An 18,011-nucleotide genomic window follows, 5' to 3' on the forward strand; every position below is an offset into this window, starting at 1 on the left:
AATAAATTTTTAAATTGCAACCTCCCTTTTCGAGGTTTTTTTTTTTTTTTTTTTTTAATAATTTAATTTCACTTTAAAAAAAGATGCTTTAATCATAATTCAGTTGCATTACTCACTGGCATAATTGGCCCCTGATATGTGACAAAAGCATTTGAAATAATTGGCTCCTTGTGTGATTAGCACAGTTGTTTATTAATATAAGGCAAAAGTCGGAGAAAACCCTGCATAAAGCTATGCAGTGACTAAGTGGCAATGTGACACGCTGCCCTGTGTACAGATACCCTGGCTAGATGAGACATGGGGGAGGTTACATGGCTATATTTAATTGGGTATATTCTTCCAGCACCCATCTTGTATGGACATCTCTGTTACAGAACTGAAGCCTGATTCACATTAACATAAGAGGTCAAGCAGGAGTGGAAGAAACTGAAGTCAATCGCAGCAACAACACACTCCTGTGCTGTTTGGTGCTGTGTAAGCAAGCAGCATTGCTAGGATTCTTTATTTCAGTTTTCCTTTATACAGATTGTTCTTCAGGTTTCATACGCTGACTTCAGGGAAGTCTTGCTAAAGCTGAGGCTTTCTGTGGGAATCCTTTCTTATAAGGTTATGCTTTTTTACTGCTTCCAAACGAACAGGGAATCCAGAGCTTAAAGTTAAGAATATCACTGACTTAACAAAGAAGTCTTTGAAAATACTTGATCTTCAAGGCAAAACAAGTTACCAACTGGACCTGCAAGCCTACACTGCTGGTGGGTTGAGCCCTCCAAACAGCCTCTATGTGGTGACAAAGGAGGACTGTAAGTTGAATATCCCTGTTCATTAATAGTCTTCAGCACAGGGTCTGTACAATGTATATAAAGCTGAGCTTATTTTGTTTTTTTTCTGGTCCCGTTAGGTAGTTTGGGCCTACAGCCTAATTTTTAATTTATTTAGTTGGTTATTTTTAAATACAAAAATTGGTACACTTCAGGGTGAGGAAAAGTTCCTTTCCTGTTACAGCTACCTTGTAGTTCATGGTAATGTATGCAAGAAAAATAACTTCTAAACTACTACTAAATACGGTGGAGTCTGAACTTAGTCTTCTCAAGCAGCTAGTTGTTTTTGTCAAGTTTCCCATGATGAATATCTGCTAATACATGGTGGGAAGAAAGACATTGTGGAAGTATTTACCAATTTCAGAATTATAAACAGATGCCTCTCTGCTTTGAATTCAGTTTTATCGATCCCCTGACAGAAACAAACCCAGAGAGACAGTTAGGAAAAAAACAGATTGACTTTGGGGAAGGGGGGAGGGGGAGGAAGTATTTCATATGAAAGACTAAACACTAAGGTGCAACTAAAATACACGAAAAATCAAACTTGAGGCACTTAACATCAATGGAGGAAGGCAGTGGGAATGTATTGGAGCTAAACTCTGGGGATTAGAAGCATTGTAAACCGTATAAAAGGCAGTGCAGTTTGTGCAATGAGTTGTTGGCCTATAAGAGCCATTACCAGAGATTTGGCCAGTTCAAGTAACCTGAAAGTGCAATTCCAGTGCTTACTGAGAACAGAAATTACAGTGGCAATCAGTCTTGTGTTGCACCTGAAGCCTTTCGCAATTAAGCAATCAGAGAGAATTATCTGCTGATTCCTGTAGGTATCACTGAATCAGCTGTGTTTATGGATGGACTTTTGCCCTTCCAGCAAAGGGGAAGTGTATGGTATACATACGCTTCACTGTCACTGTTTGCAGACCACTGTTAGATGAGTTTGATGAAATGGTCTCTAATCTGTGGGAATGTTAGAAAAGACATAAAACTTGCTGGTAACTTTGGATATATATATATACTGTCTTTTCTTTTTTCGTCCCCCAGCTGTAGGATTAATCATTGCAATTCTCATCCCTGTGGCAGTGGTTGTGCTGCTTGGAGTGGTGGCCAGCATCTTCTGCTACCGAAAGAGGGAATGGTAAATGCATTCAGTTCTGATCTTTTCCTGGATGTGTTTGCTTCAGTGCTAGAATTTTCCATTATTTTAGTTAGTCTTTGTTTTCTCCAAGTACCCAAAGATGTCAGTGGGCTTTGTTTAAAGGTGGGTGGCAAAAACACACTGTAGAAGGTGAGGGAGAAATTGAGTTGGAGAGATGTCAGAGTGAGGAATGCAAAAAGGTTTTGCAGGAGCCTGTCTCCCAGTGAGCACCGCTTATAAATAGTTCCCAAGTGGAAATAAGCTGGCGACATACTAATTTGTGAGCCATCCACAAACACTCAGGTAGGCATACCATCTTCAACTTTCCGTAAACGTGGCATATCAAGTTCCCCGGAGGTTTGCTGTTTTTTCCATTAAATACTCCGTGAAAGTGTAACACACTAAATCTTTGTGCCAGATGTCTTCAGTATTCTGAATTAAAGGGAAATGTCCTGACCCCTGTTGTGTATTCGCAGTCTGCTTCAGGGCTTGGTAACTTTTAAAAGTCTGTTCTTTCCTCTTTAAAGGATTAAAGAAACGTTTTATCCAGAGATCCCGAATCCTGAGAACAGTAAGGCACTACAGTTTCAGAAGAACATCTGTGAGGTAACCCGCATTTTAAATCTAGTATTTTAAACTTCTAAAATGTATTGCAAGTAAAGAATTCCTTTGCAAACTTTGAGTCTTCTGCTCCAGTTGTAGAAAAAACTCTGTGGCAAGGGGGAGCATGACAAGTTACTGAGTAACTTTTGTCAGATGCTAGCTAGAACTTTCTTGTTGTTAATTTAGTTACTTGCAAAGTTTGAACTAGGAAAGGACTGCGGCATTTCTCTCCTCCCGCACTAATGGGAAGTGTCAGTACACGATACTGATGTGGGAGTAACGTACCCATCTTTGTTACAGAGTTAGGAGAAGTAGAAAGTGTGGAGAAGCCTACTTGCCATATCCCAAACCTCCTGGTAGACACAGTAGCTGGAACTGGGCGTAACACTTAAATAACCTTGTGGAATGGGTTACACAAAGCCAGGATTTGGGGAAAGAGTTCTCAAACACTTACTGCAAGATCTGCAAGCCTTTAAGTTGGCTAAAATACTTTTAACATTAACAGGAATAAATGATGAGCCAGAAAATGAGAACTAAACCACTTTTTTTATATTGTACTAGTGGCAGTGGGATGAGTACAAGCCACAAGCCAACATACTGGTTTAATCTGGGCAAGTTGTTGCTTTCAGGATTTCCAGGTCTTTGGCTTAGTCTCTCCCCCTTCTCCTTTTTCTCGCTTCAGGGGAATAAGACACTTAAAACACTGGAAATGAACCCCTGCACCCCTAATAGTGTTGAAGTGGTGGAAACACGGTCTGCAGCTCCCAAGATTGAAGACACAGAGATGATGTCCCCGGCAGCAGACACCACTGTGCCTGAAGATGGCTCTGACTCAGAAACAGAGAACCATGTGGTTGTGTCCTACTGCCCCCCTATCATTGAAGAGGAGATCTCAAATCCCCCTATGGATGAACCTGTGGGGTCATCTCAGGTGGTTTACATTGACATCCAGTCAATGTATCAGCCTCAGATTAAACCAGAGGAGGAGCCAGAGATAGACTTAGTGACTACAGCAGGCTATAAGCCGCAAATGCAGCTGCCTATCAGTGCTCTGAAAATAGAGAGTCGCTCACCTGCAGAGGAAGAATTGGATAAAACTGCAGGTTACAGACCTCAAGCAAACATAAATGCCTGGAACATGGACACTCCAGACTCTCCTGGATCAGCTGAAAGCAACAATGAAAATGCATCTTTTGGGAGCCCATGCTCCATTAATTCCCGACAGTTTCTGCTTCCCCCAAAAGATGATGAAGACTCTCCCAAACCTAGTAACATAGGGTGGTCCTTCACACACTTTTTTCAGAACAAACCAAATGATTAACAGTGAGTCCTTGTTGCACCTGAACCTGCCTTCTAAATAAGCTGTTATTCCTGATGTTGTAAAGAAAGGAGGAGGAAAAGTGCAAAAGGCATGACTTATTCTTGGAGACAGTCAGCAGAGGTTCTAGTGAGCTAAATGTTATGTTTAAGTTAGCGAAAGATGTTCCATTTTAATAGAGGCCGAGAGGCCAAAGTTATAGCAATTTAGTTATTACTCTAGTAAAATATCTTGGATATAAGGGGTATTGAGTTTAGAGCTCCTGATAATCATAGTCAAAGAACTCTGTCTACCTTCACATAGTGCTCCAAGATTAATATGGTCTCATGCAACTTATAACTTGGAAAGATTGCTTTGCTTTGTTGTAGTTGTTCTCAACTGTACATACTCAAATGATGCAGCCCCAACAGGTTTCCTTACTGAAGGTTTCATTTATCACAAACCTCAGCCTAACACATGGAAACAATGTGGTTGGAAACTGTTGAGATCTTTTACCTAGTTATAAACTAAGAACAAATGAGAGTGCAATTTTTTTTTTCTTCTCCCATACAGAAGGGTATCGTCACTGTTTAACACTTCTGAAGCAATGGCCATTCAAATCTGTTGCTTTTTAACTAGACACTAGTTTCTGTACCTACTGTACAATGTTTATTCAATGTTTGACTCAGGGGTACAAACTTGGGGAAAAAAGTGTAACACTGATTTAAACCTCAACAAGAACTGCATAAAGTTTAATATTTTTTTTTTTTTTTAAAACTTAGTGCTCTGTATTTTTTTCTGTCCTTTGGTTAAGGAGTTAATCTTTCCTAATGTATTGCACTAATGCATTTTGTATTTCATAGCTTCAGCTCCAGATCTCCTGCTTCAAAGTGGTACTCCATTCGCTCCCAGTGTTCAGCAGTCTTTGCACTATACAGTAATGTAAACCATGGGGAAACCTCTGTCTACTAACATTAGCTGTCCAAGCAGTTTGGCACATGAAATTAGAGGTAGTAGTATTAGCTCCTTGAGAACAAATTGTTCTTTGGATGGTCTTTATTGTATTAGCTTTGCCACCTGCTGCCTGGCTGCTCTCTAGTGTCTACCCAACAGGACCTTCTCTACAAATCCTGGCTGGGAGTACAAGGTGGGATTTCTCTAGTGGCAGGGAAAAATCCAAGGGTGTTTTAGTGCCGCTAATTCTACCTCTCCTTTACAAGTGACGCAAAGAAAGCTTAAATGATGTACATTTGTGTACTTAAAGGAGTGTTCAGAACAATCATCTTTGAAAATGCTTGTTTTCACATATGCATCTTTAGGCAGCTGTAACATTTCACTGTGTAAACTTCAGACTGTGGCACACATGAATTTCACTAGCTTACAGGAGAAAGTGCTTTCTAACTTACCTGTTCCTTACTGTAAAACACAGTGGTGAGAGGTCAGATGTTAAAGAGCTTGATCAAAAAGGGTCTCCATCAAGTCCTAACTGAATCTTTTTTTTTAGATTTCAATTTCCTTAGCTATTTTGTGGTTTTTTGAATAAATAAGATGGGGAGTGGTTTTCTAAACAAGATCCCAAAACAGATAAGGAGGCTGAATTGGCTAAGCTGCTAGTTGTAAATGTGTGAAAGCAGACCAGGGGGATGGCTAGCTTGGCAGACATTTGGTCTCCAAACCATGTGGTCTGGCCATCAAAATAAAAACAAACGCCAAGTTAAACCTAATCACAGCAACAGTGGTGCCGTTTCACATGTTGGTATGTTTCTGCCATCTCCGTAGAATGAAAATACAGAGGGATTTCAAAACTGACAAAAAGGCAAAACACTAAATGGCATCCAAATCATCATCAGTAACAACTACCTGTGTGTGCCTCCTGGAAGAGTGAAATGTGAAGACAGTAAAAATAGATCTGTCTGCAGACCTGACAGAGTGCAAGGTGTGTCTGAAAGAAGAGAAAGTGCAGATAGGATTCTGATTTTTGAGGTAGAATCTTGGAATTAGCAGAGCTGCGAATGAAGAGGCAGTGCAAAGAGCTGGTGTGTCTATCTGTCACCAGAGATCACCGCGAGAGAAAGTTTCATGCCTAATCTATTACTGCCCATTATTCAGAACACTAAACTAATACATAAAAGGAAGCAGTTCTGCCCTTTGTGCTTGATAGCTGGGAGGTGGCTACATCCTAATAGTAACAACCCTTCCTCACAATATCTCTTTTAGAGCAGATTACTTTCATTTAGTGCAGATTTGGCTTAATGTGTTTACTCCTAAGATGAATTTTAGATTGTGCTGCCATATGCTTTTAGTTGAAAGCAGAAGATGTCAAGGACAGAGTGTATGGGTAGTGGTTCGGGTTTTTCATGGAGCAGTTTCTCAATGCAGAGGAACAATCAGTATTGTATGGTGATCCAAACAAAAAAAACCTCTGTAGCAGAATAGTTGATCATGAAGAGTAACTGTGCTTTAATATGGCTGTGTATTGCAAGAAATAAAACCAAACTGCAGTTTGAGAGGACTAGCAATTTTTAATTTGGCAGACTGGAAGCCAGTGCAGCTGCAGAGAACACACAGAGCTCACAGGGAGCAGCCTAACGCCCTTCACAGTGCTCCCACGGTGAATGACTTAAACACAACTATCACATACTCAGGTTTTCCTTTGTGCTGCTCTTCCTATTCAGTAAAGGCAACAGCATTTTAAATTGCTTCATTTCTTAGTGATCAGGTAGGGAAAAGGTCCACAAATACAGAGTCTGCCTTGATGTTATGAAAGCACTCTCATCTAATTATCCATCACTTTTTTTTTTTAAACTTTGACTATATATTTTATTTGACTGGTGTTCTGACTTCCAGGATGTAGGGTAGGAGAGTCCTGTTAATAGCAATGGCTTACCATATGCATCATCTTGTATCAGTAGCAGAAGAGTGGGGCAAATGGGGGAGAGACACAGGCTTGTGCAGCATATGTAGCATCGTTTACTGTTGCTTAATGGTTATGAACCAGTAAGCAGTTTTCATTCCAGCACTTGAAAGCTCAGCTGCTTCACCTCTGTGGTTTTCTTTGAACCTATTCAGTGCTGCCAGTGAGGACTCCTTTCAAATGCCTATCTTAAATCTTCAGCAGCGAATCCAAATAGCAGATGGGTAGTGAGAGGGTGTGTGCTAATTTAGTGACCATGTGAAGACACCCTAGGTGCATGGAGCAGTAAGAATGAGTGGCAAGGACTGTCAGGGAATGGACTTACTTTTTGAGCCCAAGTGCCATGTTAAACCAGTGAAGCATCTTCAGGAATGTCTTCTTACCAAATTCGCTTTCAAAGCACGGTGCTGTTTAGCCTCTAAATGCATTATAACAATTGTAAGACTAAAACTTTGGGCTTCAGAAGGGAAGAGACTCCTTGTTCTAGTGCCTTCAGGCTTTCTGGTGAGCCTCTTCAGTCAAATTGTTTCTGAAAAATGTATTAGGAAACTTGAAGTACTGCATTTTCTAACCATTATTTTCTGAAAGATCTTATTCCTTTATTGAACGTCTATTTTGTTTTAGTTCTTTTGGCTTTTTGCTTTTTTTCTAAAAGAATAGAAAGTTCAGCTTTTTTAAAAAACAAAACAAAACAAAAAAACAACTTCCAGAAGGGATATGACCAGAAGAGATTGTGTCCGAAACACTGTTACTCCTAACTCAGTGCTTCAATCCTCCAGTTGGATCAGTGTTCAGAGATGTAGGGTGTTAATGCCTACAGAAAGCAATTTCTTTCTGAAGCAAATCATCGGTGCTGCTGCTTTTTATTTTTGAGCCATGCCTGTCATATGTGACAATTTGGGGGTTGTAATGGGGTTTTGTACTGTTCACTGTATGCGTGGAATATCAGTCACATTTGATGTAACATCGTGCACTCTCCTATTTGACACATTCATTTTTTTTGTTGTTCTGACATGCGGGGGGATCTGGGATCTTGGTTTTGTGTGTTAAATTTTGGGATGATAAATCTGCATGTGATATACCTCACAGAACTACTAGTTAATATATCGACAAAATAGTAAGCTAATATTACAGGCAGGCAGTGAATTACCTCCCCTGCTATGCAGTGGCTGCATAGGCAGACTTAGGACCCAATGACTGACATTTGCTGTGGTAGCTGTCTTTATTATCTGTAGTTGCTGCTTTCATGGATAAACCATTTCCAAAGGGAACCAGTAGCCGTGTTGTCTGGCACGGCACAATTGGCAAATGTGACATGTTTCTTTGTCTTCAGTTTATGTGGGGGACCAGAGCTTTCCTCTGCTGGGAGCACGGCAGCAGCAAGCTCCTGCTGACCTCGAGTTTTGAGCTGCTGTGAAAAGGCATGTTCAAGCCGCCTTTTTTTTTTTTTTTTTTTTTGGATATGTTCAGCTGGGTAAAGCTTAGGGCTGTGGTGTTTCCTGTGATCTTGTCATCCAGGACACTCAGTTGAACGTGAATAGTAGCAAAAATGAAGGCAATTGGATGCATTGGAGGGAGAAGGTGTTTAGACATCACTCTGAAAAGGCAGTGAGAAATCGTGTGCTCTATTTTTAGACAAATATTGTTTTGTAAATAGAATATTTGTATACCTACAAGTAGATAGAAATATAGTAAAACAATTTAAAATACATAGGAAAAATGTAACATTTAAAGAAACAGATTGCTAACAAGGCTCTATGTACCATAGATCTATCAAGAGCTTCCCATGTAAATAGCATCTTCTCTTCCACCACAGACTTTGATGAAGACTTCAGTGCAAATGGCATTAATATTTTTAACACTAAGAAAAGTCCTAACCCCTTATGCACATAGGTGCTTACATCATTATGTACCTATGTGTGTATTGCAGAGGAAGTTGGCTTGCAATGCCCAAAGCGATTTTTTCAGAGCCCTGTACTTGAATATATGCCTTCTGAGACACAGTTTCATCTAGAGGAAACAGCTGCTGTCTGTGCTCCTCCCGACACGCTACACGGAGTTTGTGCTGCTGTGCATTAAGCAGTGCCATGCGTGGCTGATGCTCAGAGATGCTGTCAGCAGTTTGCAAGATTTGTTGTTGGCTTTTTCTTGGCCTTTTCCTTAGCAGGCCTGGAAACATAGTCCCAGACCCCAAATGCCAGACAGGGATTCAGAAATGTTGGAGTGTTTAAAAACTAATTTCCTCATGCTTAGGCCTGTCTTAAATTTTTAAATATCTCCTTAGAAGTTGGAAAACAGTTTCTTCCATAACAATTTTCTTTCCTCACCTCCCCCATTTATATAACTCTGGATTTTCCCCAGTGTTTCTAAGATAGCCAGTGTTTGTTTCCTTTTTGCATGTTATGCAAACAAACCTCAGATGATACTGGCAGGAGTTTCTGTAACTTTACAAGTTGTCCCAGGGTGCATGACATTACTTTTTTCCCCACAAAAATGTCTATTAATTCCTTCTGCTTTTACAACAAAAAAGTCTCCAGAGAACTTTGGTATTTTGGAGGGCAAGGGCTCAGCATCCCCATGCAGGTGAGCTGGTCTAATGGCAGGGTGCTGCATGAGAGGATGGGGTTAATCCCTCTCCAGTCTCGCCCTCTCCTTGTGCCAGCGCTGCCTGGGTGGTTTTGTGGTGCAGCAGAGCAGCTGGCATCCTGATTTTTTAATGTGATACCCAAGAGGATCTCTAGGTAGGTTTTTGGATGGTCCCAAATCTGCACTTCGACCGTTGTTACATGAAAGCAAGCTCCAGTGGAAGTGTATGCACAACTTCCACGAGAGGGTTCGATACCTTTGCAACTCATTTGGTGTCATGTTGTGCAAAATGTAGTAAGTAAAACTTACCCAGGGGGACAAAGCAAAAAATGAAATATTCTCATTTTCATTATTTGGGCTGAGAAAAATTAAAAAAAGAAATAGCTCAAGCAGGGCAAAGTAAAATAAAAACTGGTAAGGTCTCACACTTTTTACTAGTAATACAATAAAAAAAGAAGCCTTGAACATCACTTTGTCAATGTTTCCTTAATGTGATTCAAGAGTGGCTTAGGATGAACAACATTTTATGCTTCATAGCATGTCTGAAAAGTTTGTAAACCAGGGGATAGCAAAAAAAAGAAGATAACTGAATCGACTCATGTCTGAAATCCTACCCGAAGGTAACAGTAATTTGAACCTTGATCCTGTTGTGGCGCACAAAACAGTGGAGCTGGTGGAGTCATACAGGTCACCTGGAAAAAAACAAACATTGTACTATAATGCTGTAACTTTAAAAATATATACTGTGAACAGGTTCAATGTTTTTTTAGCTCTTTTTATACCATATTTTTTACAGCGTAAATAATTTGTTTAGAGATGGTTTTATGTTCTGTTTTTACAAAGATTTTAATGGACTTTTGTTTAATACCAGTGAAAATACTGTTTGCCAATTTGAAATAGTCATCTATAGAAATTAATTCTGAGAATAAATCAATAAACCAAGCTGACAAAATAGTCTTCCTAACACACTAAATCTAATCAGTCATTTAACATATTTCTGTTGCTTAATGATACTGAAGTTTTCCAGCTTCCAAATCCGCTATTGAAAAAATATTTCTTTCACAATTTAAGCAAAATCATCACAAGGCACTTTAATGAAGTTGTAGCATACCAAGTAAAATACTGATTCAACAAAGTGTATCAACATGAAAATTTATTAGCTAAGCAGTTAAACAAATGCATGCTTGAAAAAGGAAGCGTGGGATCATGTTGGGGAAATAATATTCCAGTGTGGCAGATGACATTTAAGACTAACCTAACACTTAAGATACCAACTTTGCATCCATTTTAAAACTAGTTTGCTTGGCTGTTGTAACTCCTGTTGTATTGCTTGGGTGTCTAAAAATACGCATGTATTTAACAATTTTACCATAGCATTGCTGTGGAATTTAATAAATATATTTTCTTACACTCTTACATGTTTTGATATTCCTTGCTTGCATGTTTAAGTGAAAGTTAAATTCTGCTCATGCTCCAGTACAAACAGAGTTATTTTAATTTTGTGCCAGAGTAAATAACCACAGGATCTGGCAAGCACAGCCTTGGCTTCTTGATCAGCAGAGCAGGTAGTAACGTGGGTATCCTCTGAGCAGCTTCTCCTAAGCACAGCATGCTGTAGTGCGTACATACATGGTTCACTGAAGCCCTCCTGTTCCTGCCATGTGCTGTGATGATAGGAAGAAGGCCAGCTGACTTACACATGCCCTCCTCGGCTTACGGCTCTAACACAGCTGGGGTTTTGAGATGTGATTTCCCTGCCGGCTTGGGCTGAGGGCTTGCAGAGGTGAGCAGCCGGAGGCTCTCCGTGGTGAACAGGTCTGTGTGGTGGACATCCCTGTTCCAGGATGAAGGATGTAGCGGCAGGAAGAAGGGGCCCAGGCTGCACACCATGGGGTTGGTTTGGGTGACATAGGACACTTTGTCAGTGTTTTTTAGTGGAATGGCGATGATCAGCTTCTGTGGTGGCTGTAACTAATGTTTGAGGCCATTTTTGTCACAGCACGCACTTGTCCTAGCGACAGGCAAGGAATTTCGTGGCTCAGTCTAACCATAGCATCTGAACTAGGGAGTGACACATGGGCTTAGCAGTGTGCAGACAGACAGGTGCCACATCACAGCACATCACATGAAGCCGTCATTGCATGGCAGCACTGTGCTCTCTCCAGCTCTTTGGAGGCAGTCTCGAAAGTCGGAGTCAATTCCTTCTCTTGCAATAGCAGATTGGTACAGCTTATTGGTATGACAGCAAGTAGGCAGGATGTGTGAGCTCCACTGGGCGCTGGGGGGGTGCGGGATCAAGGGTACTAAGTCCTTTAAGCAGGATGGCACGTGGCTGAGCATCCTGTGTCAGGGCAGAGACGGTGGTGTCCATGGAGCAGTCAGACCACCTCGCCTCTCCGAGGGCCAGGGTAGTGTTTAATATCTTCATCAATGACATAGACAGTGGGATCGAGTGCACCCTCAGCAAGTTTGCAGATGACACCAAGCTGAGTGGTACGGTTGACGCGCCAGAGGGGCAGGATGCCATCGAGAGGGACCTGGACAAGCTAGAGAAGTGGGCCCGTGTGAACCTCATGAGGTTTAACAAGGCCAAGTGCAAGGTCCTGCACCTGGGTCGGGGCAACCCCTGGCATCAATACAGGCTGGGGGATGAAGGGATTGAGAGCAGCCCTGCCGAGAAGGACTTGGGGGTACGGGGGGATGAAAAGCTGGACATGAGCCAGCAATGTGCGCTCGCAGCCCAGAAGGCCAATCGCGTCCTGGGCTGCATCCAAAGAAGGGTGGCCAGCAGGTCAAGGGAGGGGATTCTGCCCCTCTACTCTGCTCTGGTGAGACCCCACCTGGAGTACTGCGTCCAGCTCTGGAGTTCTCAGCATAAGAAGGACACGGACCTGTTGGAGCGGGTCCAGAGGAGGGCCACGAAAATGATCAGGGGGATGGAACACCTCTCCTGTGAAGAAAGGCTGAGAGAGTTGGGGTTGTTCAGCCTGGAGAAGAGAAGGCTTTGGGGAGACCTTCTTGCAGCCTATCGGCACTTAAAGGGGGCTTAGAAAAAAGATGGGGACAGACTTTTTAGCAGGGCCTGTTGCGACAGGACAAGGGGGAATGGCTTTAAACTAAAGGGGGTAGATTTAGACTAGATCGAAGGAAGAAATTTTTTACGCTGAGGGTGGTGAAACACTGGCCCAGGTTGCCCAGAGAGGTGGGGGATGCCCCATCCCTGGAACCATTCCAGGTCAGGTTGGACGGGGCTCTGAGCAACCTGATCTAGTTGAAGATGTCCCTGGTCATGGCAGGGGGGTTGGACTAGATGACCTTTAGAGGTCCCTTCCAACCCAAACTATTCTATGATTCTATGATTCTATGATTCCATGATTCTATGATTCTATGATTCCATGATTCCATGATTCCATGATTCCATGATTCTATGAGATTCTATGACTGAAGAGTACTGCTCTGAAAAGACTGGAACGTGTAGAGCTACGGAAATGAGGAAAGGCTTCGATTGTTCCAAAGGTGAAATCCCACAGCTGTGCTCTCAAGCCCTGCAACTGCTTTGGCCAGTGCAGGAACACCAGGGATGAGTTCAAGACAGGTCTCACTCCATCATCTGGGCCTCAGGTCTAAAAGAAGTAAAAGGATGATGGTTTTGCAGTATCTTCTGAAGATATCGCAGAAGATATTGCAAGTTGTTCAGATATATCTCATTCAAACCTTGGCAAAACCTGACTAATCCTGTTGGGTTTGGTATTTAACACAGCTCAGGGACAGCTGGGGCTCCCCATCCGTTGGCACGGAGGTACTCATACAACGGCAGCACCAGAGGAACATGGAAGTAGCAGGATTCTTCACAGGGACGGAGCTGTGTCACATCCACAGTGAGTGCAGACCAGTTAGCCTGGGCTGTGCTCTGCCACTGCAGAGCAAATGTGTGAGAGCAGCTGAGATCTCTGGCACTGGGAGAGGCGAGGTGGTCTGACCCCTCCATGGACACCACCGTCCCTGCCCTGAAGCAGGATGCTCAGCCACGTGCCTTGCCCACACGCGGGGGTAGGTGGGTGTGTGGCCCCGTGCCTGTGCTGATTTACCCTGGGGGAAAATCGGGGGGTGGGGTTCTAGTCACTAAGCCAGCGCAGAAATCAGTTTCTGGTGGTATCCTGCCATGTCACATTTACGAAGCACAGTGACTGTAGGTGAAATACCCTGGGCCAGTTGTGAGCTGGAGCTTTGAATTTTGGGTGGATTTATGAGATACCTGGGAACGACAAATACAGGCACTTCTACAAAGTAATTAAAATCACAGAGTCCAAGTTTCACGTAGCGTCACAGCTGTTCAAAGAAAATAAGTTGTGCTAGAAAATCACAGCAACTGAGTTCGAAGGTTGGGTAATGACGGGGCGCGTGGACTGCCCAGTTTTTCACTGTCAGGACAAGCGTGGGGAGAGGGAATCGAACCGTCTGTGTTTCCTGGCCCTGTTCCAGCACACATCCTTATCTGCTTCTTGACTCCCTGTGCTGTCAACACTGGCTGCTCCTAACGTGGCACTGGCTGTAGCATTAGCATCCAGTGTTTCCCTGCATTTGCAACCACAAAAAGTTACTCTCAATACATAACTAAAGGTTACAGAGTCCCTGTGTTCAAGGCATTTGTTAGGGCTTAAAAAAACCCTGTGTCTTGGTAAGAGCAATCAGAAGTTCAAATGAAAACTGCCTAAAATTAGTGATTTCATTTTTTAATTCTTCTTTGCTGACACCAACATTAAAAGCTGTAGCAAGGGAAAAATGGAAGCAAGAGAAATTGTAAAGAAAATATTAAATATTGCCTCTCTGGTGTCTTCAAAAGACAGGAAAATTGAGGAAAATTCCACCATGTCCACAAAAAGTGACCACATACACTGCTGCTGTTGCCACTGGAAACTATTTAAGGGTCTGCAAAACAAACAAAAAAAGGTTGGAAAGCCGCTGGTTTGTGAGCCTGAACGTGGAGTGTCCGTGCTCAGCAGCCCCATTTCTTCCACGCTGTCCCCATACATCACGGTAACGTATGGTGCTGGAAAACACGACCTGTGGGGATGGTGTTGAAAGAACCGGCACTGTTGTTTTCCTAGAAAGGAAGACTGAGGGAAGCTTAAAAAAGAAATAGTGGGGCAGGGAGAGGAACAATGTTGTCTCTGTCCTGTGCACAATACACAAAGAAAAATGCTCTGACAGTGAATGGATATTCGAGAGAAATAAGGGCAGTTGGTCACAGCGCTGCCAGGCAGTCTCTGTCACAGGGGTTTGGGAAGAGGGCACTCACAGACGAGTCAGGTCGTGTCCCTGGGGGCGGAAAGCCAGGCCCTCGCAGAGCTGCGGTGACCAGGTGCCGGCGCCGGGCTGACTGTCACTCGTGTGTGAGACGCCCGAGTGCAGGGGCAGGGACACATCATCACCTGACAAGGGGACCAGCGGTGCCCGCGGTGACTCAAACCGATGGAAAAACAGAGTGGGAGGGAGGGATGCGCTCGCCGGAGCAGGCGATGCCCTGACTTGAACATCAGAGCAAGGTGTTGCTTCGGAGAAGGGAAAGCCCCACTGTGTGCACACACACACCCCCCCAAGAAATAAAACGCTGATAAAAAGACGCATCTGGCTGATAGGATGTGGCTGCTGCTCTCCGTGAGTAGACCATGGCTGTATTTTATCTAGTCCTTTAAAGTGAGGAGGTTTGCCCCTTGAGGGGTGATGCTGCCACAGAGGGAGCTCCAGATGCAGAGCTGTGCTGATGCATTTCCCACCCAGCTTATTTTGCTTTATCAGTAGAATGAAAACGTTTTCTCAAAAGCAAAGCCTGGCTGATGAAATAATAACTTTAACAGGCACCTGTGGCAGGCTAATGTGCCAGGTGCAATGGGCAGCTCCCCATACCTGGCAGCCCCCTCCTCCTCCTCTTCGCCTCTTTGCTCCCTGGGACCAGGCTGGGACAACTGGGACAGAAAAGAGCTCTTGGCCCCTCACCTTTGACCAGCCAGGACACACCAGTGCAGCAAGAATTTGCCTATCATGGGGACCATTGCTAAGTCTTGTCTGGCTTTAGTTCCCCTTGACATCTCTCTTTGCTCGCTTTTCTTTTGCCTTTTTTTTTCTGTTCTTTTTCTCCCACCCCCCTCCCTTTTGCTTTAGGATGACCTGAGAAAACCTACCTGCTGATTCCCAAGCGGCTGATCCCCAGGGAGACGGAGGAGTGGCAGAGAGCAGCAAAGTAGGCTGTGCCCTGGGCAGGGCAAGGGACAGGCAGGGAGCAGCTCTGCCTAACTGCCGGTACCCAGCACAAAGCCTCACTTGGCCCATCCAAGGCTGGCACCAAGGGGGTTGTTCAGCCTAGAAAGTGGAGGGGGATGTCTCTTAGGATGAATGTGGAAAATACGGAAGAAAGCTAAGGACTGCAATTTTAGGAAGGGGACCAAATTGCAAAGAGAGGCACAAGCACCTGGGACTGTTGGCTTCATTGCCAGTTTGCACAGGTACCTGTGGCAAAAGGACATGGCTCTGTCAACGAACATGAGTTCATCCTGCAGCACCAGGGTCATGCCGAGCATCTGATATGGCCTGAGCAATAAATAACGTGATTAATAAACAGCCTCAGAGACAGTGAGCAGCACATCCAGGCCAGTTCCTGGGAAAATGACTAAGCACTCTGCCACGCACAGCCTGCCTTTCCCCTCTCCTTCCCTGGCCCAGCATTGGGGGGTGGCTGAGCCCCACATCTGGTCAGATCTTCCTGTGTTTCTGGCACCTTTTTCCTGCTCAGGCCCTTGAGTGGAAACTCCTGCCTCTAACCCAGCCCTGAGCTTCACCAGGGAGACTGGAAATGTGGATGCAGGATGCTTCCCTCTTCGGAAGTTTCTCAGACTATCTTTAAAAGGATGCAGAAAGGACTTTTTTTTTTTTTTCTTTAAAGGACTCAACCCCCAGAACATCTTTGCCATTCCCCCCCTGCCTGGCCAGCACCATGCAGCTGTGCCACTCATGTTCAGTCTGCACTGCAGCGGGGTGATGCCGCCAGCTCCGAATTCCCGCATGGTGATACACACAGTTGGAAACAGGCATTTGGGGAGCTGCTGTTTATTGCTCTTCCTTTTCCACAACAGAAACAGAGGTATTTCCTACCCACTCCCCCCCTACCCTGCATTTCAAAGAACAGCTTTTGTTCTGGAGAAGTATCGACTTGTACCAAAACGCCTGTTATTCTGCAGTAAATTATCTTAAAATAGAGACCTCTCCCGCCAGATGTTTGTCTTGGAGCTGCTCTCCAAACCCTGCGACAGAAAGGAAAGGATGGGAAAGGCGAGGCACATATGACAGAGCAGAGGCTGACGCCGTTTCTAGACCAGCGTTGTCCCCTGTCACCGACAGCATGGCAGGTCCCCAGGACTTGGGGTATAGCCAGCCAGATCTCCCTACCCTACCAGGTCAGGACAGGTCACTACCATTTGGGAAATCCCCCCACGCACATAAAACGTGACTCTTTCCCCTCCAGCAGCCAGCGGCTGAGATGCAACCTGAGTGCAGGCTGTGCCTGGCCACTGCCACAGGGCTGCTGCAGTGAGCAGCCAGCAAGACCTTCAGCCTCTAGAGGTTTTAGTTTTTACCTTTTTTCAAACTCTGCACATTTCCCCTTCACACCCCATGGCATCAAATTCCATTGACTTTCATTTTAAAGCCACATCTTGATCATATACTATATCCTGCTTTTTCCCGACCATGCACGGGTTTCTCTTTCCCCATGGGGCTCCCCAAGCCAAACAAAACTGCGCTTCTCCTGGAAGGAAAGCCATGCGTGTCTCCAGCTCCTCTGCAAGCTGCCCATGTCTTCTACAGACAGCTTTTCTGAAGTGTGATTTGAACAGGGGGCAGAGCACAGGTGCACGTTACATGCTGTGGCACCACCATGTATTTCTATTTCTAACAAGTCTCGGTACTTGTTTTTGACCACTGCTGCCATGTCTACAACGAGCACAAGATCTTTCACCTAAGTGATCAATGTATCCCTTTCAGCATGCAGAAGAGGGGCTGGGGTCTCCTTGGCAGTTATTTTGCATGTGCCGTTATCTACTACCAGTTATTATTTTTTCCACTCGAGCCTGCAGCTGCTCACGGTCAGCTGTGGGTGGGATGAGCCTCAGGAACGTGTTTTAGCTCCCAGGGAGCTGGGAGCACCCTGGGCACAGTAAAAATGCAGCAGAAACCTCCTGATCTCCATTGCTTTTGCCACATCAGGTCCTTTCAACTCATAGGCATTCAGACGAGCCTGCGCCGCTGAGGAGGTTTGTGCTTCTCCTGCTGCCGGCATGTGGCGAGCCGTGGGGCGCCCCGCTGCACAGTGGGTCTCTCTTCTCTCCCTGATGTCTCCCTGATCCTCTTCGAACAAAGAGTTAAGGAAGAAAAATCTCCAAACTATGAAATTCTGGACCATTTCCTTAGTGTCTCGACAGCACTCTGTTCGCCTGCTTAAATTACAGTTTGGCAATCAAGGTTGCGTAAGTGTTGGTCCAGTGCCTAGAAAACATTTTATTTTAAGAGGACTGTGACCCACCAAGGTCTCTTGCACATCCCTTTTCTCATTTTTCAGAAAAAAAATCAGTGATTTATAATACCACAGTAGCAAGCATCTGCTCT

General features: G+C 44.2%; 1 protein-coding gene across 1 annotated transcript in view; it reads left to right on the forward strand.

Moving 5' to 3' along the window:
• The window catches only part of LIFR (leukemia inhibitory factor receptor alpha), a 55,185-nt gene extending 44,416 nt beyond the window's left edge, over positions 1-10,769 (forward strand). Inside the window, exons 18-21 of the mRNA XM_009285157.2 lie at positions 639-800; positions 1,860-1,953; positions 2,481-2,559; positions 3,239-10,769. Of these exons, the coding sequence (XP_009283432.1) occupies positions 639-800; positions 1,860-1,953; positions 2,481-2,559; positions 3,239-3,877 (974 nt within the window). The 3' untranslated portion in view covers positions 3,878-10,769. The remainder of the gene's footprint in view (positions 1-638; positions 801-1,859; positions 1,954-2,480; positions 2,560-3,238) is intronic.
• The last annotated feature ends 7,242 nt before the right edge of the window (positions 10,770-18,011 follow it).

The sequence above is a fragment of the Aptenodytes forsteri genome, unplaced genomic scaffold (genome assembly GCF_000699145.1).
Source record: "Aptenodytes forsteri isolate BGI_AS27 unplaced genomic scaffold, ASM69914v1 Scaffold120, whole genome shotgun sequence".
NCBI classification, from domain to species: Eukaryota; Metazoa; Chordata; class Aves; order Sphenisciformes; family Spheniscidae; genus Aptenodytes; species Aptenodytes forsteri.